This window comes from Chrysoperla carnea, chromosome 3 (assembly GCF_905475395.1).
Source record: "Chrysoperla carnea chromosome 3, inChrCarn1.1, whole genome shotgun sequence".
In the NCBI taxonomy this organism is placed as follows: domain Eukaryota; kingdom Metazoa; phylum Arthropoda; class Insecta; order Neuroptera; family Chrysopidae; genus Chrysoperla; species Chrysoperla carnea.
The window spans coordinates 3156421-3179477 of record NC_058339.1 but is presented as its reverse complement, the minus strand read 5'-3'; the positions used below and the strand labels follow the sequence as shown (position 1 = coordinate 3179477).

Genomic DNA, 23057 nt, shown 5'->3' with positions numbered 1-23057 from the left:
AAATTTTTTTGATAATTATCTGAAATAGACACGAATGAATTAAAAAATCTTGCCAATAAACTAATCAGTAAGTATCCTGATGATTTGGAAAAGACGTTAGGCAATGAATGCATTCATTTACATTGTCAATTCAAAGATTCCTTGGCAAATGTGGAAGATGTACGCTCTGCACAAAAAATATGCAATGTATTGCATTCACGGAATCTTCGAGATGTTTATCCGAATGTGGACATTGCTCTTCGTATTTTTTGAGTATTCCGGCTATAAATTGTTCAGGAGAAAGATCTTTTTCTACTCTTAAAAGGGTAAAAACCTATTAACGCGCAAGCATGGACCAAGATAGACTTAATGCACTTGCATTACTGTCTATTGAAGCCCAACTAGTCCAAGAATTTAATTACGACGATATAATTGACGTTTTTGCACCGACCAAAGCGAGGAAAAAGAAATTTTCAAATTGATTAATATTAAAAGAAATATGAATTATTTATCTGTCTAAAGTTTATATATATATATATTTATCTGTCTTAGACCAGTGCCGAAGCTTTCAAAAATGGTAAAAAATGAAAAAAAATTACAGTAGGATGAAACCCATTAGAAAAGGAGGGGAATATGATCAAAATGAAAGGAAAAATAAATTACGGTCGATCCGAGTTCGGGAAGTGGGAGGGGGTGAGCTTTTAAGGGTAAAAAATGGTTTATCTTGATTTCCGGCAAAACTACAAGTCCTATGGAAAAAAGTTAAATAGCAAAGTTGTAGGCAATAAAAAGATCTACAACTTTTGTTTTTGCAATTTTTTCACATAACCTCAAAATTTAGGTGAAAAATTCAAAAAACCAAGTTTTTGGTTTTTTATTTATATCTTTTTCAAAAAAATTTTTTTTCTACGAAATTGGGTGAAAACTTACCTTATTATGTCCCAAATACACTGTAATTTATTTGATTAAAAATATTTATTTTTTCGCTTCATTTTAACTTAATATCAAAAAAGCACCCTAATTTTCAATCGAAAATTCTGACGTCAAAATATCAGCTTTTTTCAAAAAGTTTGGGGACTTTTTGTTCGTTGAAATATCTACTTTCTGATGGTGTAAAAAAAAATATACATTACTATAGAAAATATTCTTAGAAAATGCAAAAAATTGAAAAAACCTCAAATTCGAAAATTTTTTTTTAATCATTATGTACAATTTTGAGGTATTTATTAAAATTTACACTTTAATTACTCAAAAAACGTAAGATTTCATGTTTTATTGATAAACGAAAAAATTGCAAATTAAAATATACTTCTATAATTAACAAACAAAAAAGTTAATAAAGTTAATATTTAATAAGACATCTACAATATTTTGAAAAAGTTGTAGAATATTCTTTAAATAATATTTGTAGATGCCTATTTATTGCTGTTTTAAGATAATTTATATACCTGAGTGACCTTCGGTGAATTTAAGCCCATTGTAAGTTATTTCATTGAGAAGTGGGGACGGACCTAGGAGGGTCTGGGCCTTACTACATACCTGCTATTTCGTAGATCTACGAGGAAGTAAATGATTCAGATGAAATTATGGATGAAGAACCAATGCAGACTGGAAATAACATTGGAGACGAAAATGATGGTCTTGAAGATTTCGACGATCAACTAGAGTTCGAAAGATTTGTAGAATCTGACGATGAAGAAATGCCTCCAAAGATACAAAAACTAATGAATAACTGCTTAGAATTTCAGATAAGGTATTTATAAATAACAAGATTAACGTTTTTTTAAAAAAAATTTAATGAATAACGTAATCAGAATTAAGTTTCTAAATTCAATAGTCCGATTTACATGTATGTTTATTTTGTATGAGATTTTCTATGACATGAAAGTAATTCGAGTAAAATAAATAAACTTTTTAACTAAAAAAAATTACAAATCACATTTTTTTGATGAAATTGTACATAGTAATTAAAAAAAAATTTTATTTATTTTACTCGAATTACATTCATGTCATAGAAAATCTCATACAAAATAAATATACATGTAAATCGGACTATTGAATTTAGAAACTTAATTCTGATTACGTTATTCATTAAATTTTTTTAAAAAAAACGTTAATTTTGTTATTTATAAATACCTTATCTGAAATTCTAAGCAGTTATTCATTAGTTTTTGTATCTTTGGAGGCATTTCTTCATCGTCAGATTCTACAAATCTTTCGAACTCTAGTTGATCGTCGAAATCTTCAAGACCATCATTTTCGTCTCCAATGTTATTTCTAGTCTGCATTGGTTCTTCATCCATAATTTCATCTGAATCATTTACTTCCTCGTAGATCTACGAAATAGCAGGTATGTAGTAAGGCCCAGACCCTCCTAGGTCCGTCCCCACTTCTCAATGAAATAACTTACAATGGGCTTAAATTCACCGAAGGTCACTCAGGTATATAAATTATCTTAAAACAGCAATAAATAGGCATCTACAAATATTATTTAAAGAATATTCTACAACTTTTTCAAAATATTGTAGATGTCTTATTAAATATTAACTTTATTAACTTTTTTGTTTGTTAATTATAGAAGTATATTTTAATTTGCAATTTTTTCGTTTATCAATAAAACATGAAATCTTACGTTTTTTGAGTAATTAAAGTGTATATTTTAATAAATACCTCAAAATTGTACATAATGATTAAAAAAAAATTTTCGAATTTGAGGTTTTTTCAATTTTTTGCATTTTCTAAGAATATTTTCTATAGTAATGTATATTTTTTTTTACACCATCAGAAAGTAGATATTTCAACGAACAAAAAGTCCCCAAACTTTTTGAAAAAAGCTGATATTTTGACGTCAGAATTTTCGATTGAAAATTAGGGTGCTTTTTTGATATTAAGTTAAAATGAAGCGAAAAAATAAATATTTTTAATCAAATAAATTACAGTGTATTTGGGACATAATAAGGTAAGTTTTCACCCAATTTCGTAGAAAAAAAATTTTTTTGAAAAAGATATAAATAAAAAACCAAAAACTTGGTTTTTTGAATTTTTCACCTAAATTTTGAGGTTATGTGAAAAAATTGCAAAAACAAAAGTTGTAGATCTTTTTATTGCCTACAACTTTGCTATTTAACTTTTTTCCATAGGACTTGTAGTTTTGCCGGAAATCAAGATAAACCATTTTTTACCCTTAAAAGCTCACCCCCTCCCACTTCCCGAACTCGGATCGACCGTAATTTATTTTTCCTTTCATTTTGATCATATTCCCCTCCTTTTCTAATGGGTTTCATCCTACTGTAATTTTTTTTGGTTTCAAAAATTATCTACTCTGGTCTATCTTGTTTATCAGTAATATTAAAAAAATTATATTTCAATAAATTAAGTTACTTTATAAACAAAACTGGATCAAAATTAATGAAATTCATTGTAAAAAAAAGGGCGGCGCATCGAACGGGGCCTAGGGCGGCAGCAAGCCAAAATCCGTCACTGCGAACTCGACCTAACTTTTTACGTCCTGAGTACGGTGTAAAAATTTCAACTTGATATTTTTTTCCTCTTTGGGTTATCGGGTTGACAGACGGACGGACAGACGAACAACCGGAAATGGACTAATTAGGTGATTTTATGAACACCTATACCAAAATTTTGTGCGTAGCATCAATATTTTTAAGCGTTACTAACTTGGGACCTAACTTAAACTTAGTATACCTTGCATTTTACATATATGCATGGTATAATAAACAAGCTTCCGAGTAGTTCAGCATCAAATTTGTTGTAAAATAATTTTTTAAAATTTTGGTACGCTTCTAAATTTAAAAAAAGTGAAAACAAAAAATTGACTGTTCAACAATTAACCGTTGAAATACCATGTATAGACAGTGTTGATTACTCTATCACATTACACATACAGACATGTCACACATTCATAACAGATATTCCTATAACATAATACATGCTATACAATTAGCGCCGTCACGGGTAAACAGTGATGAACTCGACCTCATTTTTTACGTCCCAAGCACGCTATAAAAATTTCAGCATGATATCTCTTGTCTTTTTTGAGTTATCGTGATGACAGGCAGACATGCGACAGATAGGCAAACAGGCGGAAAGCCGGAAAAGGACTAATGAAATGATTTTATAAACACCTATAGCAAAATTTTGTTCGTAGCATCAATATTCTCAAGCGTTACAAACTTGGAACTTAACTTAGTATACCTTGATATATATTACGTATATACATGGTATAATAAAATTAGGCATAACATTTCTCACCTTTCGGTATGAGGTGATAAAATTTTTAAGCTATAGATTCTAAAACTAGAAAGTACAAACTTCCGAACGAGCTATCGCGATTTTCCTTTAATACTTTGGTTGTGTATATTTTCCGTTCCGTAACTACTTAGTCGACGCTAGTGGCTCATTTGGTCACAATAAAAATTAATTTAATTAATAGTTGTGATGAGATGGTATAGTGCATGATAAGCTAGTGGCTCTGAAAATAGTTGAGGAAGTGGTAAATGAAATTATCAGCGGAAATGTGGTAAAAAATAGAATGGTATCACAATGGGTCCTGTGTGTCCCACGTGGACAGTCAATATAACCTCACCTAATCTAACCTAATTTAAAATATTATTCTATCTGTACTGTATAGTAAAATTATTAAAAATAAAAAATTGTTACCGTTAGTTACGTTAATGCAATGGTTGATTATAAAAATAAAAAAAACTACTGAAAATAATATAAATTTTGAATATTTTATATTGAAGGCGAACCGTTCAAAAAGACACACCTAATAAAGGGAGATCGTTCTATTCATGCCCTAAACCACCAAATGATAGGAAGTGTAATTTCTTTAAATGGGCAGATGAATCAGGAAACGTTGGTGATGCAAACGATGAAGGTTTTGGTGGTGATGGTGGCGGCGGAGGAGGATGGGGTGGATGGGACGGAGGAGGAGGAGGTGGCGGTGGAGGAAGAGGGCGAGGACGAGGTAGAGGTAGAGGTGGAAATGCGGGGGGTCGAGGAGATTATTCTGGTAATTTATAATTAATTGCATTTAAAAGTAATGTATTTTTTTTAAATTAAATAATTGTTGTAAAATTCTAGATAATCAAAGTCAGTCAAATAATAGAAAACGGAAAAGAAATGAATCTACAGGAAAACGAAGATGTGGCAATTGTGGAGAAGAAGGTGATTTTTTTAAGAATAATTAATGCTTTTTGCTTGTGATTTCACTTCGAACTTATTCCATAGTTTTTAAAATTGAATAGCGAGTTTAAAAAGTAGATATTCCAGGAACCTCAACTTTCTAAAAATCAGAAAAGAACACACAAAAAATTGTATTATTTATTTATACTTTGAAGTTAGTGGCATACAATGTGATCGAAAAATATATACAGAACCAAAATACTAAAAGAAAAAACACAAAATTTTAAACAGTTGTATCTGGGAAAAATCATCAAATTGGGATCTGAAATAGCTCATTACTTGTACTTTCTAGTTTTGAAATCTTTTGTTTAAAAATTTTTATCAACCCTTGACGCTTTGCACGGAGGGTTGAATGGATGAGAAATGTTATCTCTAAATTTTATATGAAGTTTTGAACCAAAATTTTAAAAATTAGTTTAGGCAAAAACAGACTGATACATTTCTGCGAAAGGCCCTCTTCGAAAAATTTTTTGTAATAAACCCAATAAAAGTGGTTTGTTTTTCTATAAAAAGCATTTTTGTTCAAATTGAATGAAAAAACGTATTAAAAAATTTTCCCATCTCTGGAAAATTTTAATTATATGAGCCACTTCAGGTGTTTAAATTCGAAACCGATCGGTCAAACCGTTTAGTAGAAGTCTTTCTCACTGACTTTGATAACAGTGTTACGAGAAAAACACGTTAGTTTCAAAAGACGTTTTTTACACTCAGCTCATCATTTTTGCTTCATCATTTGCTTCCAAATAGTCAGCTGTTGTTGTCTGCGAGCCATTATCTCCTCTCGCGTGCTTTCTTGCGCTCTCAAGTCGGATATTTCCGCTCCGCCTACTTTTGAACGTATAGAGACTTTACATATATGCGTTTATTTTCGTGAATATTTCCCGGATCAACTTGACATTTTCATAGACTATACTTGAATATATATGTACATTCCGGAAATGCAAAAAAATCGATTAAAAAAAAATTTTCTACAGTATAATTAATTGTAAAGACAAATTTAAAAAACGTAAAATTTTCTACAAAAACTGTTCCTACCAAATTTTTGGTAATTTTCAGAGGAATCAGGTAAAATGTTATTTAGGAGTTGTGTGGGTTTATTTTATGTGAATGCATGAGTATTTTGTATTTTTTCTGTATGATTATGTGTATTGAAATTGTGGGATCATCGCTTAAAAAACTTTCGTATCTTTTTTCCCTACCTTTTGTGCGATCAGCATTTACAAAAAACACTACTCATAAGTATCACTTTTTGTTTTTCATATTTTTATTTTCCCGCACAATGAAAACACAAATATTCCTTGGTCTAGTCAACCAGCTCAAACTGGGATTTTGAAAAAAAAATTTGTCTTTTTTTTGACAAAAATGGAAAGATCATATATAAGTTTTATAACAAAACTGTTTTTATTTCTTCATAATAATTTTACAGTTACAGACAGTTTTAAAAGAATTTTTCAAAAGAGAAGAGAAAACGAACGACAAAAATGTTCGTAAAAGATCGTGTAACGTCATAATCTTAATTAATAATTGTTTATAGTGTATAGTATATTATTCAATTAACACTATTACGTCACAACGATGTTTTACGAACATTTTTTTTTCGGGCGTTTTCTCTTTTCTTTTGAAAAATTCTTTTAAAACTGTCTGTAATTTTAAAATTATTATGAAGAATTAAAAAGTAAAAATAGTTTTGTACTATAGGTTGTATAGAAGCTAGTTACTCTTGTCATAATGCACTAAATTACAGAAGTTATTTTATTATTTAAATAGGTTCAGTTTCACGTACTGAATGTAAATGTACAAAATCCTTACAAAAATAGGCGGGGGAAGTGCCTCCATTTTAAGGAAAAACCGTTTTAGGCTATATCTCCATAACCGTCTACTACAGACAAAAATGGTAATTACCTTTATTGTAGATAGTTAAATTACCTACCTTTTTTGTAAACTAATTTTTTTTTGTATCACTAACCGTTTATGACATATACGACTATGACGATTTACTTGTTGACTATTTGACCGATATGCCTTCTAATATTTTTATAAACTAGAAAATGATAATAACTTAACTTTTAAATCTTCAAATTTCCTACAACATTTACTTAAACTTTTTTTTCTAAAATAAATATTTATGAATGATAAAAATTCAATAAATATATGAAAAATGTTAGTAACATAATTAGCAATAAATAATTTGCCTTCTTACCTGCAATAGCAGCGACCACCCCTTGAAATTTGACAAAAAATTGACTAAAAAGATAGGAAATTTAATTATCTACAAAAAAGGTTAATGCAAAAAAAATTTTGCCCTCGGCGTTTTTTTTTTTCGTAATACTAAATGGAAAATTATTTATAAACAATAGACCTTTTTCATGAAAAATTGAAATGCTTTTTGTTAATTTTTTATTAAAATATAGGTCGAGTAGAACATGTAACTCGAAAATTACGCATTTTTAACAATAAACACACTATGAAAAAAATGTTAAAAAGTCACGATATTTGCAATAATTTAAAACGATTTTTATTGGCTAGTAGCTTGTGATGTCAATTAGTAAGAATTACATATTTTCAAACACTGTTTTGACATAGTTTGCATTTTTGTTCATTGAATAATTCGGTTTAAATCGAAAAATATCGATCTCAAGAAAATATTGATAAGAACCAAAATTGTACGAAATTTAATTTCAAATAAGTTGGAAAATTACCATTTTTCGTATAAAATTAAAAATAAACGAGTTATGCAACAAACAAGAATTCACGACCCCCTTTTTTGGGGCCTAAATCGAAAAATATCGATCCTAGGAAAAATTGATGTGTACCAAAATTGTAGGAATTTTAATTTCAAATAACTTTGGTACCATTTTTCGTGTAAAATTGAAAATAAACGAGTTATTCATTAAACAAAAATGCAAACTATGAAAATATATAATTCTTATTAATTGACGTCACAGCCGCCATTCGTATAACTTCGTGAATTTCCGGATCGTTTTCGCTAATTTGAACTTTAATGATTTTCATTGTTTGTTTTCTCGGTCATATGGCTCAAAAAAAAAATCGGGGAAAAAATTAGTCCATTAACCAAGACATTTACTTTCATTTAAAAAAAAAAAAAACAAATGTGAAAAAGGTCTATTAAATATCACATGATACCATCTGCCAATGAGGAAGCGTCTATATTTTGTTGTCTATTTTTATAAGCAAACAATGGCAAGCTGTATGAAACAATTAAAAATGCACCTTTTTCATGACGATTTGTAATTTTTATTGCAAACCCTATCACAGCTAGGATCGCCAACTTTTGCGCTCTCAGACTGTACACTGTCATTTCGCGAAATATATCATTATCTGCCGGTCTATTACTTGTTCATACAGTATGCCAATATAGGTAATTATATTTCTGAACAGGCAGCACCAAATTGCTCTACAATATACAAGTACACTGTGCCGTAAGCGGTCATTTCGCCAAAGCTGGTTCGAAACACGTCGGCTTTCGATATAAAATTGTGGGGAAAAATAAAAAAATATATGTTTTCCTGAATGCAATGGTAAGAAAATATTGGTAATGTATGACTTAACTCGAACATCGAAAAGTCGGACGGTTCCAAACGGCGCGGTCCTTCCTTAGACTTTTCCTTCGAATAAACCTCGATGATTTATTGAAAAGATCCACCACTGACAACAATTTTTTATTCTGTACAAGTTGTATCTTCTCTGTCACTCTCTCGCTCTCCCTCACTCTCTCTTGCACACTGCGACTGTATTTATCTCGGTTGCATTGACCAACAAAGTTTTTGTTCATCAAAAGAGTTCGCATTACCCTGTTTCACTCTTTGCGACGAATTCATGCAATTACAATAAATTTTCATTTATATTGTTTATTTCAGGCAGCAATCCACAGCATCAAATTTTTTAGGCGGCAGCCATATATTATCATGTTCATAATTCGATGCTATTTATTATAGTAAATGATTTTTTTAAGTAACAGATAGATTCAGTTTACTTACCTGTTAAAACCTGGCTACATGTTACCGTATAGTACAAGATCCGAATTAGGGTCGGCCTTCACCCATCTGTTTACCGAATGAAAGTTATTTTTTATGAAATGTAAAATATTAACAAATATTCCTGTAACGGGTTGCCTTAAAAAATATGGTCCAGACCATTTTTAATATAAATATCAAAACTTGGAAAGCTTGTAAACATTATTTTTGACCAATATTTTGTGGCCAATCATATGCCACCGTAATTGTAACAAAATTATCTTTATTTAGATATGCGAGTCAATGAATTAACAGATGCACGTAATTACTATTTTCAACTTGTATAAATGCGATAATAGTGAACGAAAAAAGGCAGAAAACATAGCTGCTGCATATTCTTTATGGCTTTTACTTTCGAGTAGATCAAAATTCGTAAGATATGCAAGTCAGTGAAAAATTTCTAAAAATTTTACTCTTGATATTTTCACTAAAAGTAGTCTGGACCACATTTTTTTAGGCAACCCATTGCAGGGATATTTGTTAACATTTTATATTTCATAAAAAATAACTTTCATCCGGTAAACAGATGGGTGAAGGTCGATCCTAATTGGGATCTTAGACTAGTAGCAGTAATTAAAAGCGCTGCCTGTTAGAATATGGTTTTTAGTGTAATATTCTATGGTATGGTATTGGTAAAATTCTATTTACATGCAAAATAAATAATTATAAAAAAATTGATGATTAATTAATATTATTAGCAGCAGGACTATCCTGGCAGACAATACATTTTTATATTGTTTATATTGTAATAAATATATTCAGTGTTATTTTAATCAATTAACAGATGATGGAATATATTTGTAATGTCGGATCTTAGCCTATAAAAGGAGTAAAAATACAAAATACTTACGTATGTGTTACAGGAAAAGTTGATCCTCTAGCAAGAATTGACTTTCCCTAAGTAAAGTACTCTCTTTTAGATGCATTACTAAACGGATGTATTATGTATTCAGTCATACTACAGACATATTTATATCCCTAGATGCTTCAAACACAGGCTGTATACCACTTAAGATACTTCATGTATGTAGTACCTTTTTTACATACCCTTTCATGTGTACTAGACATGAAGAATATCTTTCACTTAGTACTGCGTAGGCAAATGAATGAATTGATGGGAAGAGTAGGTACTATTTAAGCAAACTCAGTGGCCCAAAGCTAACTGTCCTAGGATATAATTGGTTAAACACTAACGAAAAGTTGTTGGTAGACTAAGCAGGGTAAGTGGGTTGATGGATAGTTAATGATTCACTGAATGAAAACATCATTTTTCCTTTTGAAAAAACATTGTGAAGGAGTATATTTGGATGGTGAATATTGAGGGAGGGGGGTGTTTTTGGATTGGAGGGAGGTAAGTTTTAGAGGAACAAATTTTTTTTTGGAACATTGTGGCAGGGTAAATTTGGGATGTGTATTTTGAGGAGGGTTTTCGTGGAGGGAGGGGCGTAATTTTTGGGGGCCTTGTAAAAATTTTATTTTTGGAAGATCATTGTGTCGGAGTAGATTTGAGGAGTTAATTTTGACAGGGTTTTGGGGAGGAGTAATTTTCTGGGAGGAGGGTTGTAAAAATTAGTTATGTTTGGCTGACCATTATGACGGAGTAGATTTTGGCTGTGATTTTTGAGGGGAGTTTTCGTGAAAAGATGGGTGTAATATTTAGGGAGGTAAAAAATTCCTTTTTCAAATAGCATTGTGGCGGAGAAGCTTTGGAGGGTGATCTTTGAGGGAGGATTTCATGAGGGGAAGGCAATTTCTTGGAAGTTGTAAAAAACATTTAGTTAAAGAAAATTGTGGCGAAGTATGTGGGTAAATTTTAAGGGGGGTTTTGTGTAAGGGGTGGGGGTCATTTTCAGGGGGAAAAATTTTTTTAAAGAACATTTTGGCGGGGTAGATTTGGGACGTGTATTTTGAGGAGTGTTTTCGTGGAGGGGTGGGGTAATTTTTGGGGGGGTTATAAAAATTTAATTTTTGGGAGATCATTGTGTCGGAGTAGATTTGAGGAGTAAATTTTGAGTGGGTTTTGGGGGAGGGGTAATTTTCGGGGGGATGGGGTTTTTCAGGAGTTGAGTTAGATAATTTTTCGGGAGGGGGTGAGTGCTAAAATTTGTTATGTTTGGCTGACCATTATGGCGGAGTAGATTATCTACTTTTTTTGTAAAATAATTTTTTTTTGTATCACTAACCGTTTATGACTTATACGACTGTGACGATTTACTTATTGACTATTTAACCGATATGTCTTCTAATATTTGTTTAAACAATAAAATGATAATAACTTCTAAATCTACAAACTTAAAACTTTTTTTTTTAAAGTTAAAATTTATGAAGTTATAACGCGTTTAATGTTCCAACCACCGGGTGCAAGATTAATTCAAAAGCAGTATACGTAGTGTAATGATAAAAATTCAATAAATATATGAAAAATGTTAACGTTAGTAACATAATTAGCAATAAATAATTTGCCTTCTTACCTGAAATAGCAGCGACCACCCCTTGAAATTTGACTAAAAAGATAGGAAATTTAATTATATACAAAAAAGGTTATTAGCATTTTTGACTTTAAGTTCACGGTTACGGAGTTATGGGCCGTAACAGTTTTTGTCAAAATGGCGGCACTCCCCCCTCCAAATTTGTAAGAATTTTGTGTATTTAGATTCAGTACGTGTTGTGAAAAAATTCTCAATTACCTGTAGCTGTAATGCAATATTGAATGCGTAATATCTTCCTACAAAAATATTAATTTTAGAAAAAAAATATTAAAGTAAAAGTTTTAGAAAATTTATAGATTTAAAAGTTATTAGCATTTTCTTGTTCAAACAAATATTAGAAGAGATATCGGTCAAATAATCAGTAAATCGTTATAGTCGTATATGTCATAAACGATTAGCGATACAAAAAAATAATATAAAAGACAGGAAATTTACTTATCTTCAGTAATGATCATTACTAACTTTTTCCTTAAAATGGAGGGACTTCCCTCGCTTATTTTTGTTAGGATTTTGTGCATTCACATACAGTACGTGATGCTGAACCTATTTAAATAAAGAAATAATTTCTGTAATTTAATGCTGAAAAAAATTCTCTGTAGTCTGAAGTAATGTGGCAATGCTGTAAGTTGAAATACATTACGTGGGGATTAGCGGACACATGTAGCATTGATTAAATTGATTGGGTTGAACACTAATAATGATAATTGTAATAATAATAACAGGTATCCAAAATATCCGATATTTATTATAAATATCAAAATATCGGATATTTATGATATATATCCGATATATATCAAAAGTTTTAAATTTACATTTATAGAATAAACAGTTATATTCTATAATTACCAAAGTTATTTAATGCTTCTTAAATACTCAATAATGAAGTAAAATCGTTTCTGCACTTTGTCAATTACTTTCTTTGTAAAAAATTATAGAATAAACATAAAAAAAAACTTACTCTTTCGTAACGAAATTTTTCTAACACGACTGACGCCATTAATGCCGGCAGAAGTGTTGCCATTTATGGATTAGAACACATTAGGGAATATGTTTTAACTCTACCTGAACGCCATTTACATTTGGGGAATAGAAATACAGTAAAAAAACGTCAAAAATTACTTAATTCTAATATAAAATTTTTAAATCTTTTTTGTATTGATATATATTATAAATAATCATTTGATATATATCGGATATATATCATGATATATATCCACTGATATATATCCTCGAACCCTGAATAATAATAAATCATAATCATATTAATGAAGGGAAAAGGTAGAGAAGGGGATGACAGAGTTCAATATTGCTGCAAATTAATTAATTGATTAAGCAACAGCCATATTGAGGAAAGTTTGGAGCGCTATAAATAAAAATCTATGCATTACACAGAAAATTTTTTTAAAATATAAATTATAGAAAATGTTATTATCTACGAAAATGATCCCACTATTTTTACCGTAAGATGTCCGGTTCACGAGATATTTTATAAAACAAGATGACAGCTGAAGCTTCGCGTTCGCTCGTCCCGCCAATTTGGGTTTACATTCGGGGGATATCCCTGAACCTAATCCAACACGAAAAAAAATTTCTGCAGTAAATTGCATTATAAACCTACTGTTTTGGATCTGGTTGCAGTATAACCGACCATTTAAACTGATTCCTCTGAAAATTTCGAAAAGTTTGGTTTCGTCTATGTACTCTTGCTAGAGTTTGCATGTTCAAATAATATTAATATGGAGTTTATATAAAATCACAACCAACTCTTCAATTCCATTCTTAGGGATGTAAAATTGCATCCAAATTATTGATGAACGCAATGAATTTCTTCCATAAAGACGCATTCAATAGGTATAAAAATAATAATAAAATTTTGATTTTTTTCAGGTCATACGAAACCCAAGTGTCCTCACAAATAGTGTTTGTAATATATTTAGTGTTCGTAGATTGTATTTTTATTAAAAAATGTACAGTATAAAAAAATTTAATTTTTTAAATATTATGTTCCAAATAAATTATTTATTTTTATAATTATTTACATTTTTTAATTTCTGATTAATACTTTTTTAAGTTAATTGCACCAATTTTTTAATCATTTCTTTAGCCTTTATATACCGAGTGTCTTTGAATTATTTCCTCCTATATATATAGGTATCCCTAAATATGGCTGTTGACGGAAAAACAAAGACAAACGCCAAGTTAAACAAGTCGTAAGGGTCTGGTGCGACCCTTGAGGTCCACACACTGAAAAAAATGAACACGTACGCACGTACCTACACCACACACACACACACACACACACACACACATACTTCTCCTTCAAATTGGTGCCTTGTTCTGACCATGAAACGTAAAGATATGTTGAATATTTCGATTTTGAAAATAAGACCCATCACATAACTTATATATAGTACAATAAACGAATCTAGAATTTTTTGATTCTTAGATATGAATGCATATATATACATATCTCTTATTTAGTGCAACTTTGGTTTGATAGAACTCTAGCATCAATATATTAATAATAATAATAATAATAATAATATTTAAGCGTTACAAACTTGCAACTAAACTAATATACTTTGATATATTTCATATATATATGGTGGTATAAAAACAGCACTGTAAATCATGTTGTAATTCAATAAAAATTCGTTTTTAGTGCTTAGTGCCATTTAATACATCAAGATGTTTTCTATGGGTATATTCCTGGCACCCTCTATGGGTATATGGTCCCATTCAAGATGGACTTGGATGTATTATATAACAATAGGTTTATATTGAATCTTCCTAAACACTACATTCCCCAAGTGTCTGTTTATCAGCCACGGGGTTCAGTGCTGGGCTTATCCCTGTTCGCTCGCCGCTACTAAGGGAATCCTAGTTAGTTTCTTTTCCTCCGCTTAATAATATGCTTAAATTCAGCGGGTAATCTCACCTACTCTGAGGTCGTAAAAGTTTTTAAAAGTATTAAAACAAAAATTTTACCATAAGTGAACTGTGCCAATTTTGCATACACAAACTATTTCAAGTAAAATTGGACTAAGACAATAATAAGAGCCCGTGTATTTTTGCAGAATTTTAATTAATTATATTCTCTTTAAAAAAGTACAATAAAAAAATTAACAAATTTTTTTAGACGAAGAAATGAAGCGTTATAAATGATCCAAGTTGAATACAAATTTGAGCAGTAAGTCGGATTTGAATGCGCTTTTCGGCATTCGATTCGTTAGAGCGTCAGGAAATTTTGTGACCTAATTTGATTTATAAGAAATAAAAAATATGCAATTAGCATAAATAATATGCATTTTATAATTGCATTTGACCGAAAATAATAATTCACAATTCGGTTAATAGTGATGAAAATAATTTCAAACTTTAAAAATAATTTTAAGTCTCAGATACCTCTGAGACAAATTCTTTCACGATATCCGTGTTCCATTCCAAAAAACCCCCTAGTAACGAGTTTGAATTATATAATCAATTATATAATGAATTTCTCGAAAACTCCGTCCATCCTGGGCAGCGACCCCAAAAACCCTCGAGTAACTAGTTTGAACCGATTATATAACAAATTTTCCGAAAACTCCGGTAGACGACGGGGAACCGTTTACCCTGAGCACCAGGTATCTCTGAGAAAAATTCTGTCGCGATATTCGTGTTCAGCGATGATAGAAACCTCCTTGTAAAATTGTGAATTTAATATGTAACGGTCAATTTAAAATGCAATTATAAAATGCATATTATTTATTCTAATTGAATATTTTAATTTCTTATAAATCAATGTAGGTCACAAAATTTCCTGACGCTCTAACGAATCGAATGCCGAAAACCGCATTCAAATCCTACTTACTGCTCAAATTTTTCGAACTTCATTCTTTCGTTTCTTCGTCTATTTGATCTTTTGAATAATATAATTGTTAACTGCTGTAGTGATCAATTTATATCACAAAAAAAAACTATTTGTTTTATTGACGTTTAACATATTTCACTACAAGAGCTTGCACTAATTTTGATTGTTAACTTGATTAAAATGAACTTATATATTGTACTGTAGTTAACTTGAAGAGTCTGTATTGTTATCTGACTGTATCGCACGCTGTGCGTCGTTTATATAGTTACAGTCAATTATTACCGTAGAGTCTAGCAAATTCTAGCATATTCACGTGAAATCTATTGCATATATTTTACTTGTATATGTTTTCTATCTCTGTTTGAGTAATATAAAAAGATATTGTTTTTTTCTTTTTAGAATTGTCTAGAATTCTAGATAATTCAAAATTACATTTGTTTTTAAGAAAGTTGTTGGTGTTACCACAGTTGCCCTACACTGCAACCATCGCTACTGCCGTGCTTGAAAGATTTCTTTCTTCATAGCACACTAAAAACATCTGTACAAAACTATTTCTATGATTTGTATATTGGAGACATTGTTTTATTAAAGAAAAATATTTACATTGCCAAATAGGACGACAATATGGAGAGATTTAACCTAAAAATATAAATATGCAACAACAACACATTAAAAAAATACTAAATAATGGATTTTATCCTCATCTTTGGAAAAAATGCTAAAACATGCTCATCAGTCACTTCTTCTAGTGTTGCTGGACGCCATGATGGATTTCTGTCCTTATCAATTATATTCGCCCGAACACCTGTAGAAAAAGAATTATTGTTGCAATTTTACTAATAAGTACTAACTTATGAATCGAGCCTAGCAGCATTGTATTTTGTATTTATTTATTCGAATTAATTGCGAAAAGTGTGAAAATGGCTTTCTATAAAGTATAGTTATGTATTTCATTAGTCCAGAAGAGAACTTAAAAGAAATTGAACGTCCTCACGACGTAAGAATGTGCAATTGTATATATATATATACACGATTAGACTGGTCAATCTAAATTTTTCGAGCCATAGTCAAGATACAGCAAACCAATACATGTAAAAAGTCGTAAATTTTCCGTAGAATTCAATGCACTATTTTTTTACACTTTTAAATTACGGGATGACATTCAAAATGGCTGCCAAAGTTGTTCGAAAACAGTTTTTTTAGGTTTTTTTAAAAAATACGCTTTGTATAAAAGAAAGTTTCGAACAAAAAATGCGTAACTTTTAATTTCGAATCGATCTAGCCCAGTTAGATGTCAAAAAATTATAAAATAAAAAGTTTATTGTTATTAATTTTTCTTTTGGGCGTATTATTATCAATCAAATTCTGTTTTAAGAGCGGGTTTTTTTAAATTGTCAATGCATACGTTCTACTGACTGTTTGGAAACAATTTTAAAACTTCTAGCACAGTTTTACGAGATGCCCAAACAAATTTGTGAAGAAAAATCCCTCATCCATAACTAAGACCTCACTAATAGAAGCAATTATATTACATAAAAAATTGAAAAAATAATTAATATAGTGTTTCAAAATGTTTCACAACTGATTTTTCGACCGATATTTCGCATGTTATCGATCAATTAATCAAGCGCGCAATATCCGCACATATTCAGGCAACTATTAAAGAAAATTTTAAGCACAGAAACGTTTATAAAAAAGCACGCGTATATGAGCTATTGGAATTTAAAGAAACATGGCTTTTGGTCGATAAAAGCGATTTTTGCCCAAACTTTTCAATATTTTTCAAATTTGCAATAACGATCTTCTTGGGCATATTAAGGGCAAACTTTTCACTAAGGGTCGTTTAAAAATATATTTTTTTCAAAGAGCTATGGGCGTTTCAAAAAAATGCAATTTTTAACAGTTTTTTTCAATAAATTTTTTATTTTATAATTTTTTGACATCTAACTGGGCTAGATCGATTCGAAATTAAAAGTTACGCATTTTTTGTTCGAAACTTTTTTTTATACAAAGTACATTTTTTAAAAAAACCTAAAAAAACTGTTTTCGAGCAACTTTGGCAGCCATCTTGAATGTCATCCCGTAATATAAAAGTGTAAAAAAATAATGCATTGAATTCTAAGGAAAATTTACGACTTTTTACATGTTTTGGTTTGCTGTATCTCGGTTACTAAAATTTAACATTGTGCTCAAAATAGATAGACTAGACTAGATAGAGAACGTCTCACTTTGAATTCTGAATTTGGGTTAATTTGTCACACCGGGTTCTTAAATTACCTTCATAGAGATCTTTATGAGAAATAGCCATTTGCGCCATATTGTACTCCATGTTCAAACAATCTCTGAGACTCATTTTTCGACCTCTTTTCAAAGCTTCTAATGTTACTTTTAATGACATTGGTGAATTATATTTCATTTCTTTTAAAGATTCTTGTGCCCAAGTTGAAGGATCTTCAGATAAACGTTTCATTATTTCTTCAATTGTATTACCAGAAAAGCAATGATCGATTTGTTCTAAAATTGGTACCAATGAAAAATGATCCAAATCCTTGGATTCGTGTTTCCTTAATACACTGATCACCTCTTCATGTGTATCACATCGTTCTAGTTCACGTTCTAAGTCCTTGATACGATTACTGTCGCAATAATGTGTTGCTAAATTAATTCTTTGTACATCACGCCCAGCAATTTCGTGTCCCGTCAAACCTGAATGAATTGCGTAATAACTATAAGCGGTCATATAAACAAGTGTCGCGAAGTACAACGTTCTTTTGCAGAAAACAGTGAGACTTTTTAACCCTTACCATGCCAGAATTTATTTTTCTTAATGGAATTAAAAATTAAAATGTTAACATATAGTCGTATCAATGAATGTTTTTACTTGGAAGTCGTCAATAGCAGCTTCGATTTCGATGATTTAAAAAAAAAAATTTTTCTTTAATACAGTGTTCATTTCAAAAATATCCACCCTTAATAACTTTAACATTATTCAAATTAAGATGAGCATTTCTGTTGGCTGTATTATGCATAATACAAACTTTAACCTGATGTGATTATTGTTTTGAGTAATAACACATCGATTTAGATATCGAGGGGGAAGTTCAAAAATGGTACCTAGATAATTTTAGGTTTCTCCTCCTCACAACTAGCCACCTTAACTTTGAAATTTTAAATGGCACCCCCTACTTTGTTGTACCTCATTTGATAGAGAATAAAATTGTCTATTCACCCATGATAAAAAATGAAATCGATCGATTGGTTTTTAAGATAGACTACACAGAAGATGGAAGGTATCCACCCTTAATAACTCTTGGCCTGATGTGATTATTGTTTTGAATGAACTTGAATACATTTATATTAGGGTGGCCCAAAAAAAATGCATATTTTTTTTTTAGGTCTCCTATGAAAATATGTTAGTTTATCATGTTTTAAAAGCCCCCTCCAAAGGACAGCTCAAAAAAAAAAAATTAAAGAAAAAAAATCAAAAGTTCTTTAGTATTCATGTTCAAAAGTAGCTCGAAAAAATATAAAGTACTCGACTTGGAACCTTAGAAAAATTCGGAGCGACCTTTCAATATTAAAATATCGACTTGAAATTTTCAGGATCTTCATAATTTTTCTCGTAGAAAAAAATAAAGTAATGAGAAAAAAAAAAAAATCCGGTTTTTGACGTTTTTGGATTTTTTTAAAAATTCGGAGTGACCCTTTAAAATTTTTTTTTTGAGCTGTTTTTTGGAGGGGGCTCTTAAAACATGATAAACTAACATATTTTCATAGGAGACCTAAAAAAAAATGTACATTTTTTTTGGCCACCCTGAAACAAACCGCAATTTTTTGAGTTCACTACTTAACCGATTAAAAAAATTCCTTCATTCATAGAATGCTACATTATCAGCAACATGAGATGAAAGTTAAATAAAATCATAAAAATGTGAAACTGTTATTTTTGAGTTGCATATAAACCGATTTTAAAATTTATTACACCTTTAGAATGGCACATTATCACCAATTAATATGGGCTGTATTTTATTTTCAAAAAAGTTAGGGTTCCGCACCAAAAGTCAAAATCCATTTTTATTGTTATTAAGTTAAAATATATTTCTGTGGAAAAAATTACACAAAATACGCAAACTACTAAGCCAATGAAACTTAAGGATGTTATTCAGGGATGGTTAATTGATATTTTTTCAAGTTTTGGACTTCGAGGACCCCATTCGCAAAGAGGAGGGGAGAGAAAACTTCCTCCGGTTTTCCCTCAGTAACTTCTTTCCTTACGTCATAGGACAAGAGCATCAATTCTCTCCTATTTGCCGTACTATGCTGGCATTTGACGGGAAGTCTTCACGATTGCGAAGTACGACTGTAAGAGGAACGTCTGTTGTATGTATCGTAGGTAAGTAGTGGTTCCATTGTATATTAGTCCGTAAAAAGACTTTGTTGCTAGTATAATAACGGGTACATAATAATAAGGAAGTGCCTAATTATACATACCATAGGTAGCTATGACCTAGAACCGTTGGGATAATTATAAAATGGCGAGTAGCAGCATATCGATCCGAAAAGTAACTAATATCAATACCAACATGATGTAAATATGGTTGGCTGTTATAAGAGAAGAAAGTTAACTTTTGTGAAATGGGGTTGGAGGAAGGGGCAGCAAGGTTGGGGGAGGGTGTGTTCAAAGTTAATGATTGTTACCAGAAACCATAATTATAACAACACTTCATCATAATTCGGGTATAACAGAATAGTCGCATAAATGAATACATAAAATATCCATTCTCAGAGAGTCCTCAATAACAGCTTCCATTTTGATATTTGTTTTTTTTTTAATGATTCTTTTTGTATATTATTTAAAACCAGAAACATTTTAGCGGGGGGAAATAATCTGGAGGAGGAATAGGTAATGTTGCGACTGATATATCGACGCCCAGCCTAAATCGCTAATGATAGAAGTTTGAAATTTCGAGAGAATATTGATTTTATACTGTAGGTATAATTCATCCCCTTAAAGGGTGAAATAGGGGATGAAAGTTTGTATGAAAATATATAAAAATCTTCATTTTTGAGTTCTCTACTTAACCGATTTTAAAAATTCCTTCACCTATAGAATGCTAGATTATCATCAATTAATATGGGTTGAAATTTTTCAACATTTCTATTTTTATTAAGTTAAAATACATTTTTTTGTAGAAAGAAATGGAATTCTGCATTTTTTGGCAAATTTTGAAAAATGACTTGTTTTTTGGAGCGTCATATCTCGGTAGCGAATGGATATACAAACATATTATAACTCACAAAATTGTACGAAATTTAACGCTCTGCAAAAAAGTATGGGAACGCTTCTGTCGTAGAACGTAAGGGGAAAAAGATGTTGAAGAAAATCGGAGGAAGGTCGAAAATTTTGACTTTTTCTTTTCTCTCATTTTTTCAAACAGAGGAAAATTGGAGAAAATGTTATTTAACAATCCCTGAACAGCACATCCCAAAGTTGCATTAACTTCCGACCGATTTTTATCTTAACAATCTGCCGACTGTACTAATAACTGTACAATATATCAAAATTTTAAATTCTAATAACCACTCTATTTACCTAAATATTTTCCTAGTTCACCTTGTAAACGCGGTAAAAAATACGTTGCTCCCATATCTGGGAAAAATCCAAATGAACAATGAGGCATAGAAAATACTGTACGTTCTGTGCATACGCTGTATTCAGCGTGGACAGTAAGACCTGCTCCATCTCCTGAAACTAAACCATCCATTAATACAACATATGGTATTTTATAATTGGCTATTAATGCATTCAAGGACAGTCCAACATGGTAAAACTTTTTTGCATAACTTTCACCACGAAGTTCTGCTTCAACAAGACCTCGAGCATCATTTCCCCCACAAAAAGCTTCTTCACCAGCTGCTTTAACGATTACCAATGCTTTAGTTTCTTGCCATTGTTTTAAAACGGGAAATATTTGATTGACCATGGAAATACTTAATGTGTTCTGATCATCTGGCCGATTTAATATGATGCGACCTTTATTTTTAAAAGTCTCTATAAACACTTCATTTAGTTTTAAGGGATATCTAAAATGTCGACAAAATCGATCCAAATTTTTGCACAATTGAACACCAGATGACGATACTATTTTTGTTGCCTGTAAAATAATTTTCTTTTTCATAACTGTGATTAGATGATTTTGTATTCTGTTTATGCTGAGTAAGGCTCGCAGTTGTAGAGATCTAAACAAATACTTGAATATTTTTTGGTTTTTCTCGAATATTTTACAAAACCACTAATTATTAACCTGAAAATTTTCCACACACTTTTTTTTTTATAGTTTTGGAGAAAATGGACACCAAACTTTTTTCCTAAGTTGCGCCCTCACGGGTAAACAGTGATGTTTACGAAAGAATGATTCAAATAAAAGTTGTAAATTTTTTTATAAGGAATAACTTTTACATTTAAACTTTTGTTCTATCTCTAACGGTTTACAAGATGGATATTTTTTCATTTGATTGAAGGAGCAATAAAGTTCCATTTAGAAATTTTCATATCTCGATCAATTTTGAAGCTAGAAAAAACGAAAATGTACACAAATACTTCTGCTAAAACTTTTATTTGAACTTTTTTTCAAATTAATGCATAGTTTTTTTGTAATTTGTAAAAAACTGATTCAACAATAAATATGTTAATAACAAATTGAAAAATCAAAATTTTAAAATTTTAAAAACGGTAATTTATTTGTAAGCCTAATAAGAATAACGTCACGGAGGGAAAAAAATTCTGGGGTTTTAATTTAATAATTATCGGAGATTTTATGTTGACATTCTGTCTAGAAAAAATTGTTAGTTAACAATTACATAACTAATGGAAAAATTGGGAAAACAATTTTTAAACCACGGATTATTGTTTATTCATGTATCTCTAAACTACATTAATTTTTTTATTTATTAATATTCATATTTTATATGTTTAAATAATTTTTTTTGTTAGCAGGTCTCAGAGACAGAACGCGCGCGAGAGCCAGACTTGCCGTATTTTGCGCTATTTTCAAGGTTCTGTAAAAATTATAAATATTAGAGATACAATTTCGGCAGTCGGAACTTTATTTTAGAAAATTTCTTCATCTTTTTGGATCTTTTTTCAGATTTTGAAAATTTTCAATATTTTTTGAGTTATTCAAAAAAAACTGAGCCCCCTATTTTATTTTTCACTTAATTGGGGGTCTTAGGGTTTCACCTCGGAATTTAACGGAATAAGCTAATTTTTTTTACAAACCTTTATTTTGATAGTACAAATGTTGTCTCAAAAGTCACAAATGAACACGCGTCGGCGCCGTTAGATATTCAAGGTCAAAGCTCTCGAAAATCAGTGTTTTGTAAATATCTCGTTTCTTTTGCTTTCAATCGTATTAGCATTTATTATAAAAGTTATTTTATCTACTTCTTAAATAATTATTTAATACCTTATATTTATAAATATTGACCCTGCACTTA

The 23057-nt window shown here is 30.5% G+C and overlaps 2 protein-coding genes across 2 annotated transcripts in view; one reads left to right on the top strand and one right to left on the bottom strand.

Annotated features, from left to right (window-relative positions):
* Window positions 1-13668, top strand: part of LOC123294916 (DNA topoisomerase 3-alpha) — a 56327-nt gene extending 42659 nt beyond the window's left edge. The window contains exons 13-15 of the mRNA XM_044876110.1: window positions 4743-5011; window positions 5083-5166; window positions 13595-13668. Coding sequence (XP_044732045.1) covers window positions 4743-5011; window positions 5083-5166; window positions 13595-13626 — 385 coding nt within the window. The 3' untranslated portion in view covers window positions 13627-13668. The remainder of the gene's footprint in view (window positions 1-4742; window positions 5012-5082; window positions 5167-13594) is intronic.
* Window positions 13669-16172: 2504 nt separating this feature from the next.
* On the bottom strand, window positions 16173-21708 carry LOC123294930 (3-hydroxyisobutyryl-CoA hydrolase, mitochondrial-like). Its single transcript, XM_044876128.1, has 3 exons — window positions 21154-21708; window positions 17838-18266; window positions 16173-16365 (listed from the first exon to the last, which is right to left on the bottom strand). The coding sequence occupies exons 1-3, from the start codon at window positions 21542-21544 to the stop codon at window positions 16241-16243; spliced, it is 945 nt and encodes a 314-aa protein (XP_044732063.1). The 5' UTR covers window positions 21545-21708; the 3' UTR covers window positions 16173-16240.
* Between the last annotated feature and the right edge of the window lie 1349 nt (window positions 21709-23057).